The following is a 27,758-nucleotide window of genomic DNA, read 5'->3' as shown; positions in this document are numbered from 1 at the left end:
AGATGATTTTCAGATTATTCCAAGTTGGATTTAGAATGAACTGGAGGCAGATGAGTCACAATGGAATAAGCAAAGGTCAGATGATAGTCTGAATCCCGGCTGGCATTTCCTGTGTGCGATGGGCAGGTCCCTTCGTTTTTCTAAGCCTCCCTCTCAAGTACTCAGTGCATTGGTGTAGAGATTCAGTAAAGAAACGTTCAAGTATCTTATAACAGTACCTGGGAAAGAATACTTAAAAAAAAAATCTGACTCTACCCATCTGGAAGTTAGCCAGAAAATAATCAGCCTGTGGCTCGTAGGAATGTTCAAAAAAAATATTTATTTATAAAAAATACAATGGGATAAGTTTATGCTGAGAAATGCAGCAATAAATACAGTGGAAGAAAACAGAGCAACTCTACATCGATACATTGGCACAAACAGGAAGAGCAAACGCACCCCCCAGACCTCGATGTCTGCAGGCCAGCTTTGTACATGCTCCTTTCGAAACACCACTCAGAAAAGATCTTGTCGGCTTAGGTAAGAATGAGTACACATATAATCACAAATGCACACTGATCAGGACTTTATTTAAAAATTAGCAAACAATACTGTAGAAACATTGATATATAAATTTCTAAAATGCTGCATCTTAAATTTAGTTGGCAAAGACCACATTTAGCTATAAGCATGAGTTTAGTCTTCCATGGAGAAACCAGACACTAAACTGTAAAAAAAAAAAAAAAAGCTTCCTATCGTCTGAAAATACCAATTTAAGTAGAGGATTGTAAAAATGCATAGATCTTTAATAAAAGAATTGACTGTACAAGAGTACTCCCCTTTCACAGTATTCCTTTTTACTTCATATGTGAGTTATTGGTTATGCTGTAGGATTTAACTGTTACAGCACTAAAAGGCAACTATTTAGGGAAGAGGCAGAAAAAGGAAAAAGGAATGTATGTAAGGCAGTATTTCCTTTAGGTACAATAAGCATAATAGTGTTTTAGGAAGACAAGATAAAAATTACTCAAGGCTAGCTTGGTTCTCACTGAATAAAAACAACGGGCTAAATACTGAGCTCCTCTGTGAATCTAATAATCAATGCCTTGGTCTCCAAATTGGTAATCTCTGGGGTAGTCATCTTGGTACTCGCCATGATATTCATCTGGGTATTCTGCCTGATAATCACTATCACTGATTTCCGACCCATTTGTTCCGGTTCCTTGGCTTCCATTGTGAATGACAGGTTCTGTGGGAGCAGCACAGTATTTGGGATCATATACTTGCCGCCCAAGCCCATACACACTCATTCCTTTCTGGGAAGCGACTTTGTTGGTACCCATCTGTAGAGAAATTGTCGAGTTGTCCACGGGTTGTAATGTTAGCTTCTGATCGTAGATGTCTCTTCGGGTACCCGGTGCTAACATCCCCGCCTGGTATTAAAACATAGTATAAAAGTTAAAACAGCAGCTAAAATCTATTCTTGTTCCTTGTATTTTATAAATTATGAAATTCCCATCGAATGTGAACACTAATAACTTTCATTCGGTTCAGGGGTAAAGCTAGCTTACCAAAATATCCTGATGCTGATTCTCTTACAAAGCAATATTCACTGGCTTTCGAGCTAAGGTCAGCCCTTACTTCAAGTCCTTGCTCTGCTATAAAATTGCTATGTGGCCTCAGACAAGTTAACTTACTTTTAGTTTTAGGTTTCTCATATGCAAAATGGAGACAATACTACCTACTTTGGAATAAGAAGATTGGACATAACGAATATAAAAACAAAGCATAATGCTGGCATACCTGAAAGCTACATCTGAGTACCTAGTATGACCATACACGCTATCCAGGTTACCAGTTTCAAAAGTCTTGTAATACATTCAACAAAAATTATGCTGAGCAGTCCTTAAGGACTTGAGTCTTTCGGAAGGCTCTGAGACACCAAAGAGCCAGCTACTTCAGAACAACTACTCCCACTCCCCTCCTTTTCAGGGTACTGTAACTCACCTCATTTCTCCACTTATGCCAAGCACATGCTTTCAGATTTAATCGGTAAAAAAGCAAACCTGAGTGGCAGCTCTGAGACACTGCCCCGTGTGGCAGGACATATTCCATAAAGGGCACCACCACCACACCTCATGAGGTCATGATGAAAAGCTTTTTCAAACTTTACCCCCACTCCTGTTGGATGTAAGACATGTCCCGCTCTGATATGGTTATGTGCACACCGCCTTGCGAGGTTCTGGTGATCTATTTATTCTTCACAGGAAATACTTCCATCTCGTGTCGTGGTAGAATACTAGCATTCTCACCATGCTGTATTTCCATCTCCTTAGATTCACACATTTTCCATGATGCTAGCTAGAGTTCTTTGTAAAACACCAGATAATTTTACCCACCAAATTAGCTGAGGGCTTCTTTAAAAATAAAAGAAGCATCAGAATGAGCAATTCACTTGGATTTGGAACAAGAACACTGTAATAAACATATCTTTTTCTTCTGGTTAGGTAGAAAGGCCAGCTGTTCTAACTGCCAATAAAAGCCATGGGCCACACCATACTTGTGTGGCTACAGAAAAGGCCCTTTGATTCTTTTGCTTTCTCAGCAAATCTTACTTTCCTGAAGGCGCATATATATATATATATATATATCTCGTACAAAAAATAACCGCTTTGGACTCAGTTAATAAGAATAAGGTAAGTGTGAATTTAAATAGCCCTTTTGTACTCTTTGAAACAAGTACAAAAAGGGATTGCTTACCTGGCTGGCTCCTTTGTTGGTGCCCATCTGCAGACTAATCGTGGTCTGATCAAAAGGTTTGTCAGTTTGCATTTTGGGATCATAAAGATGCCTCCTAGTCCCATAAGCTGTCATACCTGCTTGGCTGGCGCATTTGTTGGTTCCCATCTTTTAAGTTAAAAATAAAATCACTAATTATCAGAAGTCACCAATATATATGACACAAACAAAACTTTCTGTTCTACTGAAGAGATTTCTTAGAAGGGACGCAATTGACAAGTCCCTTCCAATGCTGAGGTTGCAGTCAACTAGATACAAAATCTATGCTTTTACAAATAAATTTCAAGGTGCTCACTTAAAAAAAAAAGAAAAATTTCAAAAGCTTCACTGGATATAAAGCCTCACAACATAATTCATCAGATACAAACATGCACATAGAAAGAGAAGGACAGACACGAAAAGTTATTACAGTGGCAGAATTATGAATAATTTCCTTTCCAACTCTTTCCTCTACCCTCTTTAGCACCAATAACCAAATTTATGGGTACCTGCTTCAGCCATTTAAAGGGACAGAGCAATCTTTGGCTAAACAACATGCTTTTCTACTCCAAACATGTTTTGCATAAAATGTGACAGTAAATGCCAGGTGTCTTCTCTGGCAGCTTAGCAAGGGCTTAAGTTTCATTAAAATCACCAACATTTTCATGGGAAAAGAACCACATTTTATTCCTGTAATTCTCATGTCACTAGACAGAGTCAGAGAGGGGCAGAATGGCGAATCTGAACTTAGCAATATTCAGAGGAATAATAATTAACTTTTATTCCCCACTGAGAATAACATGGCTTCAGGACCAACCAGTACACCTTGTTCTTCTACTGGTTGGGGACACATTTCTACTGCTGGTCTTTTTTCCTTAAAAAACAAGATTAAAGGAAAACTTTATTACGACAAGTCAAACATGTCACTGGAGAAGATAAAAAAAGCACATATAAGCAAAAAGGAAGGGAGGGGAAAAAAAATCATTGAAATCCTACCATTTAGACATTCATTGTAAAGATTTGTGTATAACCATCTAGCTTTTTTTTTGGCGGTACATGGGCCTCTCACTGTCGTGGCCTCTCCCGCTGAGGAGCACAGGCTCCGGACGCACAGGCTCAGTGGCCATGGCTCACGGGCCCAGCCGCTCCGCGGCATGTGGGATCTTCCCGGACCAGGGCACGAACCCGTATCCCCTGCATCAGCAGGCGGACTCTCAACCACTGCGCCACCAGGGAAGCCCAACCATCTAGCTTTTTTAGCATATGTTTCTGTGTACATATCCAGATACACATACATATACATACAAAAATATGCATGTTCATTTAAAAAATAAAATTGGGATCACACTGACTATATAGTATTGGGTTGGCCAAGAAGTTCATTTGGGTTTTTCGTTACATCTTCTGAAAAACCCCAAACAAACTTCTTAGCCAACCCAATATTTTATGACCTGATTTGTCTTCCTTAATCTTTGAACTCTTGTATATCATTTTCTTCATTACTAGTTCCTTTTATGGAGCTCTCACAATTTAAAAACAACCGATTACTGTCTGGAAATTCCGGTTTCCAATTTCTCGCCGCTGACATGATTTTGTACTGTATAAAAATAAATCCATATGTCAATTATACCCCGATAAAGCTGAAATAAATAAATAAACCCAACTCATGTAGACTCAGTCAACAGTGAGGCATTGTATCCAGCAGGTATCAGACAGTAAAGCCCTTAGCATATTAGGCATTTAGCAGTGGTGTTTTTGTGACACTCTGCAGGGGAACAACACGAAGGGAAAAAAATAACTGAACAAAGTATTCCGCAGGACTGATAAATCATGCTTTACTAGGGTAAAAAAATGGTATTGAGGTTTTCTAAAATTGCTTCATTTGGTCAATAACATTTAGGAATTTATAAAGTACATTTTCTTAAAAAAATAGGACAATGTAATTAGGAAAAAAAATCATTTCCTGGAGAAACAATTACTAAGTCAGATGGCACGCCTGAGGCTTCTAAAACCATCATCGTCTCATGGGTTTTAAATGGACATAAATTGTATAAACCACAGATCCATCCCAAAATATACACTATAGTATATCTATCTGTTCCTTACTTATGAGAGATGCTTTGCATGGTAAGAATTAATGACACTGAATAAGTAACTGATATGCAATACATTACTTACCTGCAAACCAATTACACTTTGGCCAGCTTTTAATTTTCCTTCATCAAAACGTCTTGTTTGTTTTTCTGCATACTTAACTCCAATGTCAATGGTTGTATGGAATCCTTTTGTTTTAGCCTAGACGGAAATATACACACTAACTAGTGATTCTGCCAACAGAGTTTTACAGAAGGAACAACAAAGAAATGATACTGTCCATAGATGAAGGTTTCATTTAAGACCCAAGCTAGGGGTAAAAACACATCTAAAGCCATTCAAAAACACCCCAGACCTCTGAAATGTGAGTATTCTGATTAAGCTATCCAGTACTAGGCAGCAGATGTCAGCAGCCTTTCCACAAAGCTAATAATTACGGAAGAGACAGGCTCCTCCCTGCCTAGTCTGAACTCCTATGAGAGCAAAGATGCAATTAATCACCAACACAGTGGGGAATTTTTTAACCAGTCATTAAAGACATATACGTACCAGACCTGCTAGGGCCACCAGCGTAGTCTGAACCTGGGTCATGTTTCCATTCTCAAAAAGATCATTTGCTTCAAATATGTCATGTGGCTTCATACCATAAGCCTGAATAGCTTTGATAAAGTTGCCAATATTCTCCAACTATAAAGAAAAGAAAGCATACAACTTTTGGAGCTAAATACTGACATTCATATTATCTAAGAATTCTAAGGCTTTATGACTGGGTACAAGATGCCAGGCAGAAAGCTCCTTGGCAAGGATTCTCAACCAGATACACGGTGTGTGTAGCTCTCTCTGGAAAAGGAAGAGTATTTTCATAGTTGGTCACATAATGGTCTTTTTAATACTTTTAAGCAGTCAAGTTTTTTCAGTTCTTTAAAGTCAAGATCTTCCTTGCATGTTTTAAAGAATTCTGTGTCTGACCTATCCAGGGCTGGAATTTTCTCTGTCAAAAGGTACAAAATTAATGCACAATTTATTATGTTTAAATTTTAATTAAAAAAATGTGTGGTTACTAAATGTTTATCCTCATAACTCAAAGCATATGCTCAAGACAAAATATCCAATTTTACTTATCATACACATTCATGAACTAAGACTGTGCTTAATACAGTGCTCTACAGTCAACCCTTAGTTGTTATGTTAAATTCCTTGCTTTTTCCTTCATTTATCTTATGTTCTAGGACCCAGACCATAGGTTGTATTTCTCTGTGTAAGCTGTGTCAAATCCTCTCTGAAAGTACACAGACTAAATACATAATAAGAAAACGTCTAAGCTAAACATCTAATAATCACAGAACTAATTGTAAGTAATTACGGAAACATTTAAAATAACATTGTAAAAAACAACATAGTCATGTGCACAAATTTCTGCTAAAATGTCTATTTTAAAATTGTTATCAAGTTCTCACTGCATAAAGAGTAACCGACTGGAATCAGGGGTTGCTGGTTTGGCTGTTACCTGAGGCCAGTTTAATGAGGACTCGTTGACCTTCTTCACTGAGCCTGGCTGTAGCTTGTTTATGAGTCTGAAAAGAAAAGCATAAGTGATACCATATTTATTGGAACAACAAACAAGGACTGGAATGTAAAGTTGGTTCTTCTGACATCAGTAAAGGAAAGCATTAAAAACATGTGCAGAATATCAAGGTCTGACACCCTGGACTGGCAAGGTGGGCAAGACAGAGGCCTGTGGAAAGGACTGGAAGAGTGGCCACATCAGGACCAAAACTCACTCGCAGAGGATTATGCCATCTTTTAGGCCCAGCTGAAAGTTGGTGCCAATGCTCATGCCGGTCACCTCTTCTATCCAATTGCGAAGATCTTCTTCTGCCTGATGATCATACTTGGAAGCAATCTGAAATACAAGTTAACTAACTTTAGAAGTTTCACTAAAGCACCCGGAACTGCTGGCTTCTTCTGGTTTAATGATCCATTAAGACCACAGCTGTGACCTGCAGTAAATTACACTCATTGGAGTTCACTGGCGAACCTAACCATTACAGCTTCAGTAACTAATAAACGTTTTTGGTTGAGGAGGTGTCATACACATTTTGAGCAACACATGGAGGGAAGCTGGGACTAAGGGGGAGAAAATATGGATCAAGATAAAACAGATTCCCATTCATGACAGGAAGTGACAGGGGCTAATAGTGCATTACAATATGGCAGCAGCCACAGGAAACGTTAAAGATTAAGCCATCAGTTACCACATTCCAAAAGAGAGTGAGAGGGAGTGAGACTGGCAGCTTTCTGACACATCCAACTATTTTACACAGTATTGCAATACCTACCAGTCTAGTAGTTTTGTTGCCTGGAAAGCTCTGGTGTTTCTATGCCTTCTATTCAGCCAAATACACACTGCACCCTACACACACACACACACACATACACACACACACACACACACACACACACACACACACACACGCTTTCCTTGTAATAATTACTGTACTTACACTAGAATACTGAAATTCTGCTTATGTATAGTCTGTGTCATATTAGACTCCTCACAGGAAGGAAAAGCATTTGATTCGCTTTTGGACCCTTAGTACCTACCCAGCATTGCATCTAACACCCAAACATTTAATAAAATTAAAAGTTGTTAACGCTTTACTTACAGAATTCTACGATAAAGGCAACATTACCAACACAGATGCTTTACTATCATACATGCTAAAACTACCTGCTAAACACAGGTTTTGAAAGATCCCTTCATAATAAGACCATAAACCTCAATTAAAAAATAATAATACAATTTAAGTACTGTTAAAGATCACACGCTCAAGTTCTTATGCTATTCCTCGTCCCAGGGTCAGTCCTTATCAATCAGAGTTATTAAGGAAAAGAACACGCCTGGGAAGAAGGAAAGATTATGTGTCATTTTTCTTCTCATTAGCACAGGTGAAAGTGCCAACAAGCCACAGACAATGCCCAGGGGGACAGTAATCACGGTGAGCTTAGGAGTCAGCTGCAGGGTGGCAGCGTTGCTGGAAGTGGAAATAATCAGTAGAAATGTTTGCTTCTGTAACACATGATTAGGTTTAATTACCGAAAGAAATGAGATGGCATGAGGACATTTTCGTCATGGAGAGGCCCTCCAAGTTCCAGTCTACCCCAGTCACAGAGGAAACCTTCCCCCTGCCTCCCACCAAGTGTGGAGGAGGGGCCTCTGCTTCACCAGAGGGCAAATGACTTCACCAAGTGCTGTGTCATTTAAGGAGACAGCAAGTCCTCACCGTGTGCACTGCTTTCCAAGTTAGAGAAATGGCTCTACACCTCTGAAGAATAATGGATAATTTATTTAAGCTGTAGATTTACTCAACCAGCATCACAAATGGAAATTCAGTGCGTTTATATTTTCATGTTAAGATCACTAACACTGTGCAATGTTTCCCGGATCAAGTTTTGGCTTGGAGGTTAGTTTATGAGAGAGATCAGGCAAAATGTTAATGTGTTAATTTCCTGCTCCGGGGACCCCCAACCCCTAAAAATCGCACATCTATTCTGACTTCCTGCCAGTCTGAGTTACACTGGCATCTGGATGTGTGGACAGGGAAGGAGGAGGTAGTGATGCGCGAAGCTTCTGCCACAGGGACTCACAGCCTCTGGTGCACAGGAGGGAGCCATCGTTCCTATTACATCCCAGACAACAGTCCTGGATAATGTACCTCCTCAACACATCAAACGCATCCACTTACATACGGCACCTTTAGAAAACGGATAAATAATACATTAGAAAAATTTTAAGACGGCTATATTTTCACACTGGAGTCTTGTTCTAGGTGGCTAGAAAAAGAAATTCTCTCTATATGAATGTGGGGGCAGGGGGAAACAGAAAGGCACAGGCAAGGAAGAAAAGTAGGAAGTAGTACTCCTTAAGCATCAGCTATGAAAAGCAATATCTAAGAGTGAGTTGAATTTTTTTCGAAAGCAAAGCACTCTCAACTAGGAGATGCATTTCAATAAATCTAAAGAAACACAATATGCTAGGGTAGGAGGGGCTCTGCCTTGGCTAGAGCCTGGCTCCCCCCATCTTGCCATGGGACACTGGTTCATTCGTCTCACTTCCGAACCTGTTCCTGTCTGTACGACAGGAAGGCTGGCTGAATAAGGGCACTAGGTCTCCTCCCATTCTAAGCTGTGTGTTAAATAACTTGGTCAATCAGCAAAAATTGTAAAGAAATTCTTTCTCTTCATTTTTTCAAATGTAGAGTTGGAAGTTATGTTGGAGGAGTTTTGTCTTTCTTGGGGGGGGGGGTGTTGGTTAGTGGTGGTGGTAATTCTCAACCATTTTTATTTTTTTATTTTTATTTATTTTTATTCAACCAAAAAAGCATAAAAGCGTATTTATGTTTCCTTTGTTCAAAATGTTTCTGACAGGTTCGGTGCCGTGCCCCAAACCACGGAGTGATTACAGATCTAACATGAAATATCCAAATAGGAACGCCAGGGAGAATTTTCATCTTCTCTGTTCACTGTTCTAATCAAGGAAATGATGAAAGAAAAATCAAGGGCTGGACTCAGATGAACCCAGGTTCAAACCCTGACTCTGACTAGTTATATGTGGGGCTCTGGGTGGCTCACTGACTCCGTCTCTGAGACATATGTAATAGCACATGCACAGAAAAAATTCTTAAGCACGTACATGCAAAGCCAAGAGACCAGGTGGTAAACTAAAAATGAAAACTAGGTATGCTTCCACATCATACTGGTTTTGACTTAGAGTTTTCCTTTAAGTGAAGGAGCAGCAAGGATTTTTCTACCCAAATACTGCTAATAAGTGAGCTTTCTGAAGTCACGTCAGCTAAATAGAATTCAAGATTTAGGAATGTGTCCTTTTTTTAAATTTTATTTATTTATTTGTTTTTTTCGGTACGCGGGCCTCTCACTGTTGTGGCCTCTCCCGTTGCGGAGCACAGGCTCCGGACGCGCAGGCTCAGCGGCCATGGCTCACGGGCCTAGCCGCTCCGCGGCATGTGGGATCTTCCCGGACCAGGGCACGAACCCGTGTCCCCTGCATCGGCAGGCAGACTCTCAACCACTGTGCCACCTGGGAAGCCCGTCCTTTTTTTTTTTTTTTAAGTTCAAAATTAAAAAAAAAAAATTCTTCAAAATCATCTAGGGAAAAAAATCTATTTCAAGTTGTCTCTTAGCTTCTGGCCTGCAGCTCTGCTCCATAGGATACAGAAATCGTAGGTTTCCTTTAGATGTATACTAGAATACAACCCAAGCTAACATAATTATATTCTTTAACTACACAGGTTATTTTTAAATTGTTTGTTATACACATCTTTTAAAATCAAGGGACTGAGAGAAATTAAAAATAAATGTAAGCTTTGGCCAATAAACTTTATTTACTATTTTCATCTAAAAAGCCTTAATTACTGAACATCAGGCAGGAAGTAAATGCAGGTATTTCCTCCTCAGAACAAGAAAGTTAGCTTCAAAAATTACTTAATCTTATCTCATTAACACCACATGGAAATTTCACTCCAGTCTGTTTAAAAATCACTCCTCCAAGTTGTTTATAAACATTCACTTCTTTACTATTCTTTAAGATTTATTTTATTTGACCTTCCTAAGTGGATTTCAGAATTTCTGCCTGATGTGTTCAAGTCCACAGCAGCCCCTTCTTCCTCACATGGCCCTGCCTCCTTGCCTAATCACCCACGAATTCTCTGCAGCGGGGCCTCCCAACTCTTCTCACATCAAGACACACTTGCAAATGACTTTTGTATGGTCGCTGAGAACACCTGCTAGAGGCTTTTCGCTAAAGCTCACCAAATGCCTCCCCCCCAACAAATACAATAAAAAAGCAAAGAAATGAAGACTAAGAAAAAAGCCCCTAGGGCATCTGATGGGATTGACCATCTCCTGCCATCCAGTGCTTCTGAGCCCAGGGCCCATGCCCAGAGGGGCTGCAGCCTCTGCTCGTCCCTGCATTCTCCTCAGAGCAGCTAAGAGCACCAGTCTGGAGTCACCCTCCAGTACAAAGGCCTTTCTTCTGGATTTCTAAAATAGCACTTGTTTATTTTTATTTATTTTTTTAGGCCACCTGTTGAGGACCTCTTTTTAAAAAAATAAATTTATTTATTTTATTTATTTTTGGCTGCGTTGGCTCTTCGTTGCTGCGCGTGGGCTTTCTCTAGTTGCAGCGAGCGGGGGCTACTCTTTGTTGCGGCGCGCGGGCTTCTCACTGCGGTGGCTTCTCGTTGCGGAGCACGGGCTTTAGGCACGTGGGCTTCAGTAGTTGTGGCACGTGGGCTTCAGCAGCTGTGGCTCGCGGGCTCTAGAGCGCAGGCTCAGTAGTTGTGGCACACGGGCTCAGTTGCTCTGCAGCATGTGGGGTCTTCCTGGACCAGGGCTCGAACCCGTGTCCCCTGCATTGGCAGGTGGACTCTCAACCACTGTGCCACCAGGGAAGTCCCAGAGCACTTGTTTTTAAAAGATTAAACAGGTATAAGTATGTAGAGCACGTGTTCTCAGTGGGGGCGATACTGACCCCCAAGGGAGTGAAGACCACCTTAGATATTACAATAATTTGTGACCCTCCCCAACAAACTCTGTTCCTTTGTTTTTAATTTGGTGGAGGTTGGGAGGCAATTAGGAAAAACGTCTAAAAAAAGGCTCTTTGGGAAAGAGATGTGGAAAACAAAGTTGCGAAACACTAGACAGAGCAAAAAAGCACAGGTCCCTCTTCACCCCTCCTCCAAATCCTACTCCCTTTCCCACCTCCCCAGAAGTAAGCTCCTTCCCGTCTGCCAAGTCTTCTTCCAGACCACATGCACATGTCTTACAGTGAATCGTGTACAAAACAGCACTAGAAAAAGATCCCCTTCAACAACACAAGCCCTGAGGGCCTAAACTTCCTAGCAGTAAAGGGAGACACTAGATCAGATAAAAGCCCGCTCCTTCTGGCTCTTAAGAATTGCCCAGCCCTGCCTGGCGCTGAGGTCTGAGAAGTTTCCCTCGCAGAATCCCTAAGAGGGGATACTGAGTAATGAGGGAAACCGAGCTTCAAAAACATCTCCACAGACTGACCCAGTGTGCTGTTCCACACTGTTCTATGGAGCATTTGGCCAAGACGCGATTTAGTAGAAAGAGGGGGCTGTACCTGGCATGAGGCTGAGTGATGATCACATATGTACGAGAACTGTCTGACAGCTGGCTTACACCCAGGATATTGTAGAGTTTGCTAAAGAATTAAGACATGTCTTCCCTCTATATTCCTTCCCACGATACATTTTTTATCCCAGCAGTCGTTAAAACCTGAAGCAGACAGACAGGTTACTGTCTCTGGTGGTTACAAGAGTGTCCCCCAAATGTCAGTCGTGCCTGAACTCTCACTAGATGCCATTCTGAGCCACCAGAATAATCCAGCATTACCCCAAACTCTCTGAGTAAAATCATATTCAGTGTCAGCTTCCCTCTCTTTCAAGTGATCCTTGTGTGTCTTGGTTTCCTCCTTCAACTTCTTTCTGCATTACTCCTTCCTTTTGTCCTTCATTCAAATGGCCACTTCGTAACAAGCATGGTTCAAAGGCAAAGTCTCTGTCCTAAAAGCTGACATTCTAGTGGAAAGAGACAAATATTAAATAAGGTGTGTTATTTGTCAAAAAAAGAATAAAGTAGGGTATTTAAAATAAGGGGAGACTAGAAAGACTGGGTCCACAACAGACTCAAACAAGAAACGAATGGTAAATTTCCATCTGAAATATCAAGATGCTGCTTCCCTTCCTTTGCTTTATCACTTGTCCTTGTTGATATCTCATGCAAGAGAATGAACAGGCTTTAACAGGGTTGACCTACCTTAAACCCTTCCCCCAACAGATCCTCCAAACATGTAAAATACCTTTGCAAAGTTTTAAGTATTCACGTTGGGGATACAACAAACCAAAGATCACATGCTTTGAAGTCAAATTTCAAAAACTTCCAAAAACTGTGTTCCCAGTTCCAGAGTGACATAAGTAAGTAACTTAACCCTGGTGACCTCATTTCTTGCAAGTTGTCTCCTTCCTTCCAGGGCCATTGTGAGGAGGAAGCCCATCTCAGTGCCTGACACACCTCAGAATTAACACTCGCCATTTATATCAGCTTGAGTACAGAACTGGTATGAACCAAACCCCACCGCAACCTGTTCCCTTTACTGTCTACAATTCAAAAAGCATTCCACCACAGACAGGCTCACCTCAGATACTGCCCATCCCCACTGTCCGTTCCCATCACCACACATCTCCACTCTCCTTCCTGCCTGTGTTTGCATCCCAAATTCTCATTCTCTTCCAGATTACTGCTGGTGAAAGAGATGAAGTAACTTTTTTTTTTAAGTAAGTTTGTCAAAAAAGAAGCAGACTCACAGACATAGAGAACTAGTAGTTATGGGGGGGGGGAGGCAAGTTAGGGGTTGGGAGGTACAAACTACTGGGTGTAAGATAGGCTCAAGGATGTATTGTACAACATGGGGAATACAGCCAATATTTTGTAAAAACTGTAAATGGAAAGGAACATTTAAAAACTGTATAAAATTTTTTTAACTTTTAAAATAAATAATAATAAAAAGTATAAAATTAAAGAAAAAAAAGAAGTAGCTAGTACAAATGTTCAGTCTACTATCATCAACTTTAAACACCGGATTAAAATCAGATCCTGTGGGAAAAGTAAATACCAAATGTAAGACAGCAGTTTCTACAGGGAAGAAAGAATGGGATCAGAGAGCAATTGTATTTTTAATATATATTTTTTCTTTAAACTGGAAAAAAAAATTTTAATTAAAAAAATTAAAAGTGGGTTTGTATTTTATGGGGAGTAGGGGGTAGGAATTCTAGAGAAATCACTTTACATTGATGTCAAGGTAGATTGCGTGCCTTCTTCAAGTTCACTATAGAATCTGAGACTCATTCTATGGCATGAACTTACTAAATATTTGAGAGGAAATGACTATATATTCCAAAACTAGAGAAAATCACATCTGCCTGGGGTAAACCAGAGTGACGTCTAAGGGCATTTTAAATGTTGGCCCTTCTCTGAGAGGTACGGCCACATCTTCAGATCAAGGTATCAGCAAATTTTTCCCTCCAAACATGTATAGTCAAATAAATACAACGATACTATGACTCAATGTATGAATATTGTGAAACTAACAAGAAATGAAAGATGTTAAAATAACGTAAGAGGAGTTGGTCCAGTGTCTAAAGCAAATACTGTAACAAACGGTAGGAAAAATGCAGAAACAATACGTCAACTTTGTCTTCTCTATGTAGAAAATGACCATCAGACTACAAAGCTTAGAACATACATAGTTAAAGTTGGATTTTGAAAGTTGAAACTTAAACAATGAGGAAGTAATCATAGAGGCTGGATTCCCAGAAAAATCTAGACTCAGAAATAATGATTAATAAAGATGTGCATATTGAATAGCTCACAATGTGAGAAATCTTGGCAAACAGTAGTAACAGGAACCTAGAGAGGGGCCCACTCCTCCCCACTCCCACCCGAAGCCAAGGGTGTCTCCACTACAGGCTGAAGAACCTGGCTGTCACATTCGAGTGGACTACAGAGAGAGGGTGTGCACTCGGGGTGGGGGGGGCAGGGTAGTCATCACCAGGAGCCCGGGTAGGTATGTGAGGCATATCCAAGAACACCTGCCTATGTCTTCTTGAGGGCAAAACAGGCTTCATTCATCTTTCTACCCCTAGAGCCCATGCCTGACCCATAGCGGGTACTCAGTAAATGATTTTTTATTTACCGATAGTATTACCAGACTAGGGAAATGCCACAGATCTAAAGATCTCTCTTGTTACGGAAAGGCATCTGCATTTGAATGCTTGGTTTTTATGGGCGTCACATCTCCTAGATCTCATCTTAGATGGATCACTAGGGACATATCTGTTTTACTTTCTGATAAAAGTCCCTTATGTCTATGGCACTCCTGAAGTCCAGTTTCGTAACCCTAGAAGTAGGGCCTGGTCAGAAGGAACAACCATGCCCACTGTGCTGATCTACGTCAAGGTGGGAGGAGCTCCTAGGGATGTGTACCCGGAGGCTTAGATTTAGATCTGTGCTCTTCTGTTCTGGTAGCTAACAATTTGAAACTATCGGGCATACTTAATAAACTTATAAAAAATAAATTGGGAATAGTTAAAAAGAAACAAGATTCAGAAAGATCCTAGCTTAATAAAACAAATTCTTCAAGACACATGTAAGATCCTGTCCAACGTTCTAGAACTAACTAGTAATGCTTACTCAGTGAGCCTAAAAAAGCGAATGCTATCTTGGTCTGCACAGGTCTACAATTATTTATAAAATACTATTGCTCATCTTATTTGTTTGATGGAAACAGCCTCATGAGGTAATCAAGGAAAGAATTATTTAAATGAAACAGGTGTGAGAGGAGGATGTGAACTATAAAATCTTAGGCAATTAGTCACCTCTAGACTCAGAAAATCAACTTGCCAAAGCAAGGATTGGAATCCTCCTTCGAACCACCTCACCAGGTGATGGCATTGATCAAAACAGAATGAGTTAGTGCTTTGTAGTCAAACAAAGGAGCTAGTTAATAATCCCACTGCAACCTAGTAGTCAATTCTGTGGGCCACACTCTAAAAGGGGACATTTACAAACTGGCATCAGTTTTGAGAAGGAGCAAACTGGGTGCAGAAAAGATTAGGAGAATCATACGCAGCCTATCATGAGAGACTGGTCAGCCAGGAATGGCTACATATGGCCTAGAAGGGACTTTGGGGGCAGGAGAAACAGCTTAGTACCATCTAACTACTTAGATGGAAGTCACACAGAAATTCTGAATGCCACACATAGGGCAGACCACGGATAAAAACGCAGAAATCCTAGGGAGCCGACCAGAGAGGCAGACAGGAGAGGAGAGAGCACGTGTGCCAATGCAGCAACGGTGGGAAGGAGACCCATGAGAAAGCTTGCTGGAGGACATCCTCTCACTCGGGAAGGAGGCCGGCTGGGTCTTGAGTTTTATGTCACTGTAGAGATCTTGCAGAAAGGGGATCTTAATGAAAGCCCCCAGAGATAAAGGAAAACAGAGATGCTCTTCAAGTTTTTGTTTGCTTTGCCTCACCTCTAGAATATTTAAGGGTCTACACCTCACTCATCACAGTATTTGCAGGTATCCACCAGATTTTTTGCTGCTATCCAGGTTTTCAACACTTGTCTCCTCAGCAGGACTCTAGATGCCTCCTAAATAATCTGAGTTGGGCATGTGAATAGCACTGAAAAATCTTCCTTTCTTTTTCCATAATTACAAGGAAAATCATGGCAGTAGCTTGGGAATGTCTATTCATTCCTCAGCGATTACTTGGCAAGTCTGCTTCATAGGATGAGTCTCGGAGTCCATTATGACCTGAGGAAGAAGGCATGAAATCCACCCCCACTGTCCCAAGTGTCAACCGTAAACTCATCTCTCTGGAGCCGGGAAACCCTTTCCGCTCCCAGACCACTGACCACATTCATCCAAGTGCTCCCAGCTGTCTACCCCAGAACAGAGTCAAAACACACATTGCCCCCTGACTCTGAACTACTGATGAGACGAGGGTGGAAAGGGGGCCAAAGGAAGAACAGACCCCAGCATCTCAGTCAGCTTTCAGTACATCTGGAGCTCCTCTTGGGGACCCTCTTCTGCTTACTACAGCTGAGTCGGCCCATAGGAGAGATGGCTTTATCCAACCAGTGAAGAACAGAATTGAAACACCTCCTTTTAAATGTAGGATAGATGCTGGCTAGAGAGATTTCAATGGAGTTTTACAGAGGTATTAACTGTGCTAGATATCACCGCTGTTTTCTCCCCAATGAAAGCTAGAGGGTGTGAAATTTCAGTGAGGTCACATGCTACTCTCCACATCTCAACAGTAAAAACTAACTCCACATTTTACCTGATTGTAATGTCATCTGAGAGCACAGAAATGTGGGGAGAAAGTGAGTGTCTCTGGAAGCATTGCACCCTCCATCAGAGTGCTGCACCGCAACACCAAGGTCCCCTGGATATGATGTCATGAAGGCTTGCTAGGGGACACCCAAGCACAAAGAACAAAATAAGCCCAGCTTCGCATCCTTTCCAGGTCAAGGGCCGAGGGACTGAGGAGACAGCAGTACCCAGGCTGCAAAGGGGCCCCAGCAGGACTCAGCAGAGAGAAGCAACTGAATCAACAGTGTATTCCACGAGCAGGCCTTGGCCTGGACCCTCTCATCCTACCCCTGGCTGCATACACCATCATACATCAGTGGTTCCATGAGAAGAGGAACACAGCACTTGCAACAGAAAAGGGGATGTCTTATCCACCTCAGTTCTGTCTTCCTGTTCCTTTTCCTTTTCCTTTCCCAACTTTTCATGGCGAAGAAGCTTCTTTGCTGCTTTGCTCCCACCCACCATGTGTATCAAGCCCTTCCTTTATTTGGTCCGTCAGTGGGCACAGACTACCCCCTATCTTGTCTGAAACAAGCACATGTTTGAACCTGCTGCCAGCCTCAAACACTGTCCTGTTTCTCTTTTATTTCAAGACAAACCTCTCCATTTCCTCACTTATTACTCCTTCCTAACCCCCACCGGAAATTTGCTCTACTGAAAACAATCTCTTAAAAGGTCACCAGTGATCTCTCTGTGGCCAAGTCCAGTGGCCTGTTTCCTCTTCCTGGCCTCTCTGCAGCACTCCTGGGGCCCCCTCCCGTCTCTCTTCCCTCTGGCTTCTTGTTAAAGGACCTGGAGCTTCCCTCTCTGGTCTGCCTTCTCCTCCTCCCCTGAAAGATGCCGATTCCCCGAGTTCTGGCCTCAAATTAAAATGGTTAGGGGCGTGGGCTCTGGAAACTGAATGCTCTGTTTAGAATTCCATCTCCACCATGCCTCAGTTTCCTCACCAGTAAATCAGAGATCATTAATAGCGCTTCCATCAGAAGCTGCTGAGAAGAATCAATGACTTAATTTACATAAATCTTAAGAACTCAATGAATGTCCACCCCTAACCTTCTATCTACACTTTGCTGGCCACTTCTGTCCAGATACTAGAAAGATTTCCTCTTTCAAATCCAATATACTATAAAAACCATTTACTTGATACTACTATTTGATAGCTATTTTGATAAGAGGTCATTGTGATGCTGTCTGAGCTTTCTATTTAAAAAATTATCTCATCATATAATTTGTAAGAGTTGCCCTCGCCCCATTCTTTGGCCTCATCTCATTGCCAACTCCCACTTGAGTCTGGTGGGGGTGACAGATGGCGTAGGGGTCACAAATGTCACTGACTCAAGACTTGAAAATAAAGAACTAAAGCAAGTGACTTGAATTTTGACAAGGCTGCTTTGATAGTTTTATTTGTTCTTAACATCAAGAGGAGATCTTCCTTCTCTTCTGAACCTTTGGTGGGAACTATACAACTGTTTAGACAGCAAGTTGGTAATACCTATAAACACATTTAAATGTTAGGTCAAAACTTACACACTTTTCCACACAAGTACGTTTTACGACAATATCCACCAGTAGGGAAGTAATGAATAAATACGTAGTGGAAATCCACACAGTAAACCTTAATTCACTTTCTAAAATGTTCAAATGATATTTAAAGTTGTACAAGCAGTTGGGTAGGGGTAAGGGATGCAGGATGCTTTCACTTCTTTACTTTTGTATTTTGGTACGGTTTGCATTCTTCCTGACAAATATTTCATTCACAAAATAAGGATCAAAAAAGAGAAGAGGTTCTCATAGGCAAGGAAGGTGGCATCCCAAGGTAGATGCATCATCTTCATGCAGAGATGACCTGTCCATGGTCATGGGCTCAGCAGGGATTCGGACCCAGGTCTGGCTCCGAAGTCTAAGGCTTTTCCACCACTGGACGTTCTCCCACTCACCCCACCCCTCTAACCAAACTGAGATAGGAACTCTAAGCTATACACAGAGAATACAGCACAGGCAACTACGCCGCTTGCAGACAGAGGATCAAGAACCAGGAACAGGGTGGTGCCTTAGACACTGTGGCTTAACATAAAGTCCTTCCAACTCACGGAGAAATGAGAGTGCAACCAAAAGTAACCACCACCACCATCACTGTAGCAGACCGATACACCGTGAACTTGCTGCGGCTTTGATTCAAACCAGCCCCGGAATCTGTAGTCTCAAAGGGCGTTGCCAGCATGGTTCAAAAGTTCACAGTAAGAGATTTGGCAGAGATGCCTCAGACTTTAATTCTTCCCCTGGCCCCTATAAAAAGTAGCTTCCTACCGCACGCATGTTTTAGAAAATGCTGTAAAACCGACTGCAGAAGAGGATGTCAATAGCAGAGTTGTCACTGAAAGGAGGAAAAGAAAATGGAAAAATGAAGCCCACAGAGGAAGAAATTTAGGAACGAAAGCCTGACTGGCAAAGCCCACACGTGTGTGTGTGTGTGTGTGTGTGTGTGTGTGTGTGTGTGTGTGTGTGTGTGGCCGAGGTGAGGTTGGGGGATGGGGGGTTATTCAACATCCAGGCCTCTGAGGAAAGGGAAAAGAAGAGACAAATGCATGTCCATTCAGGGGGAGAGATCTGGCTGTGTGTGGACTCTGAAGAGCAGCCCTAAGGTTCCAGCTCAGCTGCTAAGGGCTAAGGACTCCAACAAGCTCAAAATATGCTATTTAATATAAGTATAATTTCTATACTCGATTATAAGTATGATTGCTGTTGCTATTTTTGCATCCAAAGTAGAATCACATGTTTGAATGATGAGAGACTCACTACACATGGTATTGATTATTTTCTCTATTTCCTCCCACGTGAAATGAAAGGAAGAAGGGAAAACTGCAATGATAAAGCACTCTCTCTATCCATTTGTAGGGCCTTCTGCAGTGCTAAGCAGCCAGAGAGGCTTGAGATAATGAAGAAAGATTAGTGTGCAAACATTTGAGAAGGGGAGAGAAGAAACAACAGTGATATCATAGCCAGCATGCCTAGCCACCACTCAGCAGCTAGGATCCCTTAGAAAATGTGTGGGGGAAGAGAGGAAAAGGGCCATAAATGCTTAGCTTATGACTTGCCCAGAAGAGTCCTTCCCAGCCCAGAGGGCCTTCTCTTTTCTCTGCACTCACATCCCTAATTCCTGGCCTTCCCACTGCAGATGTGCCTGCCCAACAGTGCCCGTGCTCACACCCTGAAGCTTCCTGGTCCTGGGAGGAAGGAAGATGTTGAAGAGGTCCTCTCCCTACCACCCGGGGGAAAGCTAGGAATTAGGCTTCTCTACTCATGGACTTCCTTCAGGTCCACACAGGTCTAGGTAGATCCTTGCAAAGACCATTTAAAACTGGAGGCCTCCAATGACAACACTACAAGGTAAATATGTTTATCAGTCCACTGTGGATGAAGGAATACGAGCCCTGTCTGAACCAAGAAATGAAAGATGTGTCTTGTCTAACAGAAATCGACTTCTTAGGAAGAAAAACCCAAGTAATGGCACGCCCAGAAAACAAGGCCTCTAGCTCTACACAGAAGTCCGTGGCCCTGTGGGCAATGTGGACAGAGTGAGAACAGGGAGAGAGACCCCAGGATTTCACTGCAGGAATGCATCACAGGCTGCCGGGGTAGGAGGCTTGGATCACGACTCTGGGGGCAGATCACAGTCCTGACACAGAAGTGAAATCGAGAGGTACTGCTTGGCTCCTTAGTCCCCTATTTGCCAGAAGCCTCATTCAGATACAAACAGATTCGTGCCTGAATGTCCAAGTCCTGGCGATAATCTCAAAATCTAGAAGACTAATCAGGAGAACACGGGACTGAACCTACCCAGCAGAGCAAAATGGAACAATTGCTAACATTTACATAATGTGTACTTTTGGTTCTAGGCATTATTTGAAACACATTACGTGGATTGTCTATCTTGCTTATTTCTCCCCAAAGCCCTATAAAGGTAGGAACTAGCACATCCTCATTTTACAGATGAGACACAGACAGGTTATTGGCCCAAAGTCACAGGGTAAGAGGCAGACCAAGATTACAACCCAGTCAGTCTCCAAGGCCCCCAGGTTCTACTTTCTCACTGAGAGGAACCTAGAGGGGACCTACCCGACATCTTCAAGTTCACAAAGATTCCCATGGTCATGTTTTTATAAAACGTGCAAAATTCTTTTGTACTTTTTGTAATGATAAACCCTAAACTACATAAGCTTCAGGCCCCACAAACAGTGTGGATCAACCCCAGGCTCAAAAAACCCTTAACAAAAACTTGAGCACAAGTACATATGAATAATAGCTAAGAGCCCACCATGGCTACAAGTTCAGAGTTAAGGAAAGCCAGTGCACGTGGTATATGCTATAGAAGGCTAATGCCTAGAAGAAAATGAAACTTGCAGAAAATTCTAAGAACAAGCTCCTTTCCACCACCTAGTCATATTGAGACGAGAAATAAACATTTCCTCTCTCTCTTAGATATAATGGTCATAATTGGCTGAAAAACCAATTGTGCTTCTTCTTTTTAAAATTTTTTTTAATGTAACATAATATTAACTGTGGTTCCCGATATACTGTTTTAAGTGAAAAGACACTAACCTCATGATTCCACCTGGAAGGGGAAAAGGCATAGGGAAATAGAGGACATGCCTCTGCTTGATGATGGCAGCAGCAAGGTCTTCATCGTCAAGCTTATTTTTGGAATCTTAAAGAACAGAGGCAAAGGGAAGAGTGTAAAAAGCTGTAGACCACAGGACAGAGAGCTTGATGATGATCCCCATTACTTACTATTCCAGAGTAAGTAAGTCTGAGTATTTTTAAAGGGGTAGCATGGTACCTCGTCTCAATTCAGCAAACTGTCTATTTCTTTAACTGTTTTGGTCAAGACAGGAAAACAAACCAAAAAAGCAGGCAAACCACAATGGCACATCCCTACCTGGAGGAGCACAGTACCCTGGCAGGCTAAATGGCCACTTCGAAGGAGGTCTTTTGGGAGATGCATCTGACAGAGCCTTGCAGAAGGGGCCTCTACTGTTCCTCCCTAATCTGGGAGTCTAAGAAAGAACTTCAGCAACAAAGAAGGAATTATCTTACTGATAAGTTTTCAGTGTAATATTAACTAATAAAAGAAACTGCTCAAGAAAAGCAAACTATAAAAATCACCATGTCCTTCAAAAGCATCACACTTGCACCACAGAATTCCTTTACACAGACTTGTCAAATATGGTTACTTTCCAGTTTCTAGAGATGGTAAAATGTATTCCTGATGGGTAAATTCATTAAATCAGCGAATATTTATTGGGCATCTACTATGTGCCAAGTTATATTCTAAAATATAGATCTTGATATATCTCATCAGTGAATAAGACCGAGATCTTATTGCTGGTGGAAAGAAACAATAAACAAAAAGTTCTGAATTAAAAACCTATTTCTGGGGACTGACTTCCCTGGCGGTCCAGTGGTTAAGACTTCCTTCACCTTCCAATGCAGGAGGTCAGGTTTCGATCCCTGGTCCTGGTCGGGGAACTAAGATACCAAATGCCTTGCAGCCAAAAAACCAAAACCTGATGGCGCAGTGGTTAAGAATCCACCTGCCAATGCAGGGGACACAGGTTCAAGCCCTGGTCCGAGAAGATCCCACATGCCGCAGAGCAACTAAGCCCATGCGCCACAACTACTGAGCCTGTGCTCTACAGCCCACGAGCTACAACTACTGAGCCTGCACGCCTAGAGCTGGTGCTCCACAACAAGAGAAGCCACTGTAATGAGAAGCCCGTGCACTGCAATGAAGAGTAGCCTCCCTCCCCCACTCGCCACAACTAGAGAAGACCCAACGCAGCCAAAAATAAATTAATTTTTAAAAAAGCAATGTTGTAACAAATTCAGTAAAGACTTTAAAAACGGTCCACATGAAAAAAAATCTTAAAAAACCTATTTCTGAACTGTAAAGTTAAAAAAAAAAAAGCTAAAGCTAAACCCATCAATACATTTTTACCATGCTTCTGTTCCTCTAGCAGAAAACAAGGCAGACTATCTTCGGATACAGTTTACAACAGGAGTCCACAGACACCCTGGGGTTACTCTGATCCGCAGAGCATACCGGTTGTCCAAGTGGCACTGGGCTGGTAGGCCAGCATGGCGTCATGGGACATTTGGTCCTATTTAATTATTACTATATGATTGTTTAACTTACTCTTCAATGACTTACAATTTTGGTAAAGACTTCAAAAGGCTTATTAGCCTTCCAAAGTGGTTTTTATCTGTTGAGGGATACCATTTTGAAACCAAGATTCTGTGAGAAGCTACTTTGCTCAAATCAGACATTCCCTGGGAGCAGAAACTGTTAGAATGTGCATTCCAATTCCATTCTTCTTAGTATCTCAGTTAGACTCCTCCTAAGAAACATGCCCAGGTAAGATCATTTCAGCTCCACCCACTCCCACCCCACAACTAATTTCCTCCACGTTCCCTGAGACCTGTAAGAAAGCTCCCGGCAGCATGTGCTCTAAGACTGGTGAGGGTATGCTTCACTGCATCCTCAGCTCTACAAGAAAGTACCTGACTCCAACACTTGTTCAGAGCCAAGTGTCAGGAAACGCTGTGCTTCCTTTTGGGACCTGTCATGTTTCCATGGCTTATAAGGCACAGAGGTATTTACCTTTGGTCCCCAAGATGCAGTCAAGGGCCTGGCGTAACCTGTGTGATACATGTAAGACCTTACTACTTTACGAGTGTTTCCATCCCTCACTGAACTATCTACACCAGCTTCTATATATTCCCTGACCTTCTACTCCATTATAGTCTTTGTAGATTGCAAGTTATGATCCTTTTCTTGTCATTAGAGACATACTGATTATATCGCAGGCTGAAGGATTCTACTTTTTTTAGGCTGTTTTCAAACATCTTCTTGCCTATTAAAAAAAAAAGTAAGTTTGTATGTTCTACCAGGTATTATTATCTTATCAAACAAGTATCTTAAATTTACTGACTTTTCCCTGAAATTTTACTAATTAAAACTATCTAAGATCAAATACTTCCTCAATTCAAATATAAAAAGACCAAAGGCTTTTTTAATAGAAATGGAATACTTAAAGAGGCAGTGACATACAAGTCTAAGAAATACAATACCAATACTAGTTTTCTATTACTAAGAACTGATAGCCACAACATAGTCATTGAGTACTTACTGCAAGCCAGATACATCTCAACAATGCAGAGTTTAGAGGTGGTAACTATCACTTCCCCCATTTTACTGATTAGGAAACTAGGACAGGAATACCAAATAATTTGCCCAACATCATTCAAGGCAGTAAGTGGCAGAAGGGGGATTAGAACCCACATCTGCATCACTCCAAGGTCCATTCCACACTATCTCCCCCCACTTTGTTAAAGAGGTTTTAAGAAAAAAAATTAATATTTAAGCAACATATCAGTTATGCCATACATAAAGAAAAAGCAGGAAGAAATCAAAAGGTGTCCAAACCAAGCAATGACAAAGATCATGTTCCACAGACCCACTCAATCAGGTGGTTCTGAGCCCTCAAATGAAATGCAGTATCTCATACAAAGGACTAGCAAACATGGATATTTGATTTCCAAGCCCAGAAGAGATTAAAACAGCATTAAATGAATAATCATGATGCCAGGAACTGACAGGTGAACAGTAAAAATAGCAGGGAGGAGGGTGGACAATAGTGACATGTAGCAGAACATCCCTAAGTACCTCACTAAACTAAGATTTCACAGAATTAAAATTCTTAGAATATTCCAACATTTTTCTGTGATCTTGAGCAAATCCCATCTTTCTGAGCTTCAGCAGTCTGATCTGTAAATGTTGGATAATCCCAGGAATCCTCGGAGGTCTGCTCTACTGCTGAGATCAAAAGACTTCCTATGGGGCTTCATTGGTGGCGCAGTGGTTGAGAATCCGCCTGCCAAAGCAGAGGACACAGGTTCGAGCCCTGGTCGGGGAAGATCCCACATGCGCGGAGCAACTAAGCCGGTGCGCCACAGCTACTGAGCCTGCGCTCTAGAGCCCGCAAGCCACAATTACTGAAGCCCGCGAGTCTAGAGCCGTGCTCGCAACAAGAGAAGCCACCGCAATGAGAAGCCCGCGCACGGCAACGAAGAGTAGCCCCTGCTCGCCACAACTAGAGAAAGCGCGCGCAGCAACGAAGACCCAGTGCAGCCAAAAATAAATAAATAAATTTATATATATATAAAAAAGACTTCCTATGAACGAACACTGTATGAAAGAACCATATAAATGAAAGGGGTTATTAAGGATGGTTTGATGTTTAAAGGGATAAACCCACAGTTATATAAACCTAAAGTTAAAACTAACTTTCCAAAGGTTCTGAAAGCTGAGGTTTTACTATTTTTAAAAACGTATAATAATTACAATGATCTAGCCTCAGTCCACGCATTTCCTTCAGTCTGCTCAATGATAAGTAGGCAAAGGGCATAAGTTGCTTCATTAGTCAGCCAGAAGAAATTAACATGGATATTAACGTCCAAGAAAAGTAAGTCTCTAAAAGGACTGCCAAAGTTATCAGTACCTCATTTACAATGCAAAAGGTAGAGACTCAACGGTTGCCAGCCAAGAATCACAAGGGCAAATTAAAATTAATGTGCACAAGCCAGGCCAGGGTATCACATCCAGCAGTTTGGACATGCTGAGTACTCTGAAAGGATTCCTAAAGCTCCGCTTGCAAACCTTGGAAAGAAGTGAACAATATTCTGCAAGTTTTCAATTGGTGGGGTTTGTAATCAATCATACACAAACCACTCACTTTTCTGTTCTTTACAAAAATGGTCAGAAAATCGTCTTCTAAAATGGGCAACACACTTGACAAGGTAAAAGATCTAAATTTCAATTCTGGATACCTAGACTAAAATCAACTCCTTGCTTCAGAGATTGTTTAGAACTTATTAACAACTGAATTATAATATGATCTGGAGACTATATAACGGGGTGAGAAGAGCCGCAATTCTCCCTTGGGGTGTGACAATGGTGCGCTTCTTGGCCTCTACATAATTCACTCCACAGCGCGTACACCCCCAACGCTGGGATGTTACAGCTCTGACAATGCCAGTGAATTCTACAAGCGGTAGGACGGTGCGGTGGCAATCCTGACATGCTTCGGCTCCCGGGAGGTTAATGGGAATTAAACCACAGCAGCCCTCCTTTGTGGCGCTTTGGCCAGAACAGCAGAAAGGAGACAATGAGCGTTCTGTGAGCAGTTCCGCGCCGATTGGCTGCTCTCTCCCCCCAGAAACCCCTGATGTCATGGGCTTGGAATGCAGGGAGGGAGGAAGGAAGGAGAGGATTTGGGGAGGGGGACGCCTCTCATCTCTTTCCCAGACCGAAAGTACTAAAGATAAACCCAACGCATTCTTATGCTGGGCAAAGTGGCAGAACCGAGCGTTACCAAAGCCCAATCACTCCAAACTACAGCCCGCCTCAGCAAATAAACCCGAAACAAAAGCAACCCACAAAGATTTCCTTGATATCGTTGAAGTCTAACGTACTACAAACTTCTCAGTGTTTTATAAAAATAAATCTCAAGTCTACAGCAGATATTCCCAAAGCGGCGCACTCAGGCTTTGTCTCCGCTTCCCGCAGAAGCAGCAGCAATTGGCACCGGTATTCGACAACCGTGAAGGGTTCTGGACGGCTCCCGTTCTTCCGGTGGTCCCTGAGGTCTGTGCGTGGGATGCTCAGCGGTCTCCCACCCGGGAAGAGGCGAAGAACAATGGGGGACCCAGTTTGGCCACGTAACCGCCTAACTTTACTCGCGCACTTGAATTCGGCCTGGGGTTTGGAGAGCGAAAAGGTTCAGGGTCCGCCAGGAGCCCGGGCCGGAGCGGGTGGCGAAGGCTGCTTGCTGGGTCCCCAGCCGCGCGGACTGACCCCACCTAAGGGCGAATGACCACGCAGGAGCGCCCCCTTCCCGGAAGGGTGCGTCCTGCAGCCGCAGACCCGCTCCTGGAGCCGAAGGCAGGCGCTGCGGGATTCCAGGAGCCCAGGAACCCACCGCCCGCCGCCAGTCCCGGCCCGCGGCGCTGGAACAAAGCCAGAAGAGAGCCCGGGAGGCGGCGCTTGGAGCCGGGGATAGGTCGGGGACGCGCGGCGACTCTCGCGCCGCCCCGACATCTCCTCTCCGCGAAGCCCGCCAGAGACAAGACGCACTGGGCGAAGTGCCCACGCCACCCCCGTCCCAGGGTCCCCTGGGCGGCGCCCTGCATCCCACCTCTGGCCTCGGGGTCCCGCCCCACCCTTGCCCAGGCGTACCTTGTTCTTGACTTCGGCCGAGAGCCCATAGGAAGGGCCCTTGTTGAAGTGGGTCATGATGATTCGGTAGGCGGGAAGAGGCTGAGCTCTGGTCCGGGGGTTTCTCGCACTCGGCTTCCCCGCTCCTGGCCCCGAGGAGTGGCCGCACCACAAGATGCTCGGAGCTCGCTCCCCTGGGCGGCGCAGGAATCGCCCGGACTCGGCGGCCGGTCGCGGGCGGTGCCTCCGCTACTCAGTCGGACGAGGTCCCGCAGAGCCTCCCGGTCGGCTCCGGAGTCCCGCACGAACTGCCCCCCACCGCCTCCTCCGGACCTTCAGGGATTGGCCGGCTAGCCCGACCAATGGAGGGCCTCCTCCTCCCGCCTCTCCCGCGAAGGGGCGGCGCGGCCAATTGAAGGGCGGCGGGCGCGGCGCTCCCTCCCCGCGCGGGTCCCTGGACCCCGTCCCCGCCCTCACGCCATACAGGCCCACGGCGAGGCTGCCCCTCCTCCAGACCCGGCCGACGGGGCAGCGCAGGCGGAGGCCAGCCCCGCGATGGGAGCCGGCCCTGCCCCCGCGCCCGGGGGCTTCCCAGCGGCCCGGAGTTCGCGTCAACTTCCAGGCATTCGCTCGGGGGCCGGCGGAGGGGAGGGAAGC

At 43.2% G+C, this 27,758-nt stretch overlaps 2 protein-coding genes across 2 annotated transcripts in view; one reads left to right on the top strand and one right to left on the bottom strand.

Moving 5' to 3' along the window:
• The window catches only part of SLC44A3 (solute carrier family 44 member 3), a 94,525-nt gene extending 84,252 nt beyond the window's left edge, over positions 1-10,273 (top strand). Inside the window, exon 16 of the mRNA XM_019919312.3 lies at positions 9,280-10,273. The gene's annotated coding sequence lies outside the window, so the exon portion shown is untranslated. The remainder of the gene's footprint in view (positions 1-9,279) is intronic.
• Positions 301-27,429, bottom strand: CNN3 (calponin 3). The gene is made up of 7 exons (XM_019919324.3): positions 27,123-27,429; positions 6,633-6,754; positions 6,359-6,425; positions 5,401-5,538; positions 4,936-5,052; positions 2,740-2,886; positions 301-1,412 (listed from the first exon to the last, which is right to left on the bottom strand). The coding sequence occupies exons 1-7, from the start codon at positions 27,177-27,179 to the stop codon at positions 1,071-1,073; spliced, it is 990 nt and encodes a 329-aa protein (XP_019774883.1). The 5' UTR covers positions 27,180-27,429; the 3' UTR covers positions 301-1,070.
• Positions 27,430-27,758: the final 329 nt, after the last annotated feature.

This window comes from Tursiops truncatus, chromosome 1, assembly GCF_011762595.2.
Source record: "Tursiops truncatus isolate mTurTru1 chromosome 1, mTurTru1.mat.Y, whole genome shotgun sequence".
NCBI classification, from domain to species: Eukaryota; Metazoa; Chordata; class Mammalia; order Artiodactyla; family Delphinidae; genus Tursiops; species Tursiops truncatus.
The sequence above is the reverse complement of the archived record's forward strand: the minus strand, read 5'-3'. Positions and strand labels throughout refer to the sequence as shown.

Coding starts and splice junctions, on each gene's coding strand:
- CNN3 (XM_019919324.3), bottom strand. CDS start 27,179: ATGACCCACTTCAACAAGGGCCCTTCCTATGGGCTCTCGGCCGAAGTC. Junction 6,755..27,122: donor CGGCCGAAGTCAAGAACAAG/GTACGCCTGGGC, acceptor CTTGTATTTCAG/ATTGCTTCCAAGTATGATCA. Junction 2,887..4,935: donor AAAGTGTAATTGGTTTGCAG/GTAAGTAATGTA, acceptor TTAACTTAAAAG/ATGGGAACCAACAAATGCGC.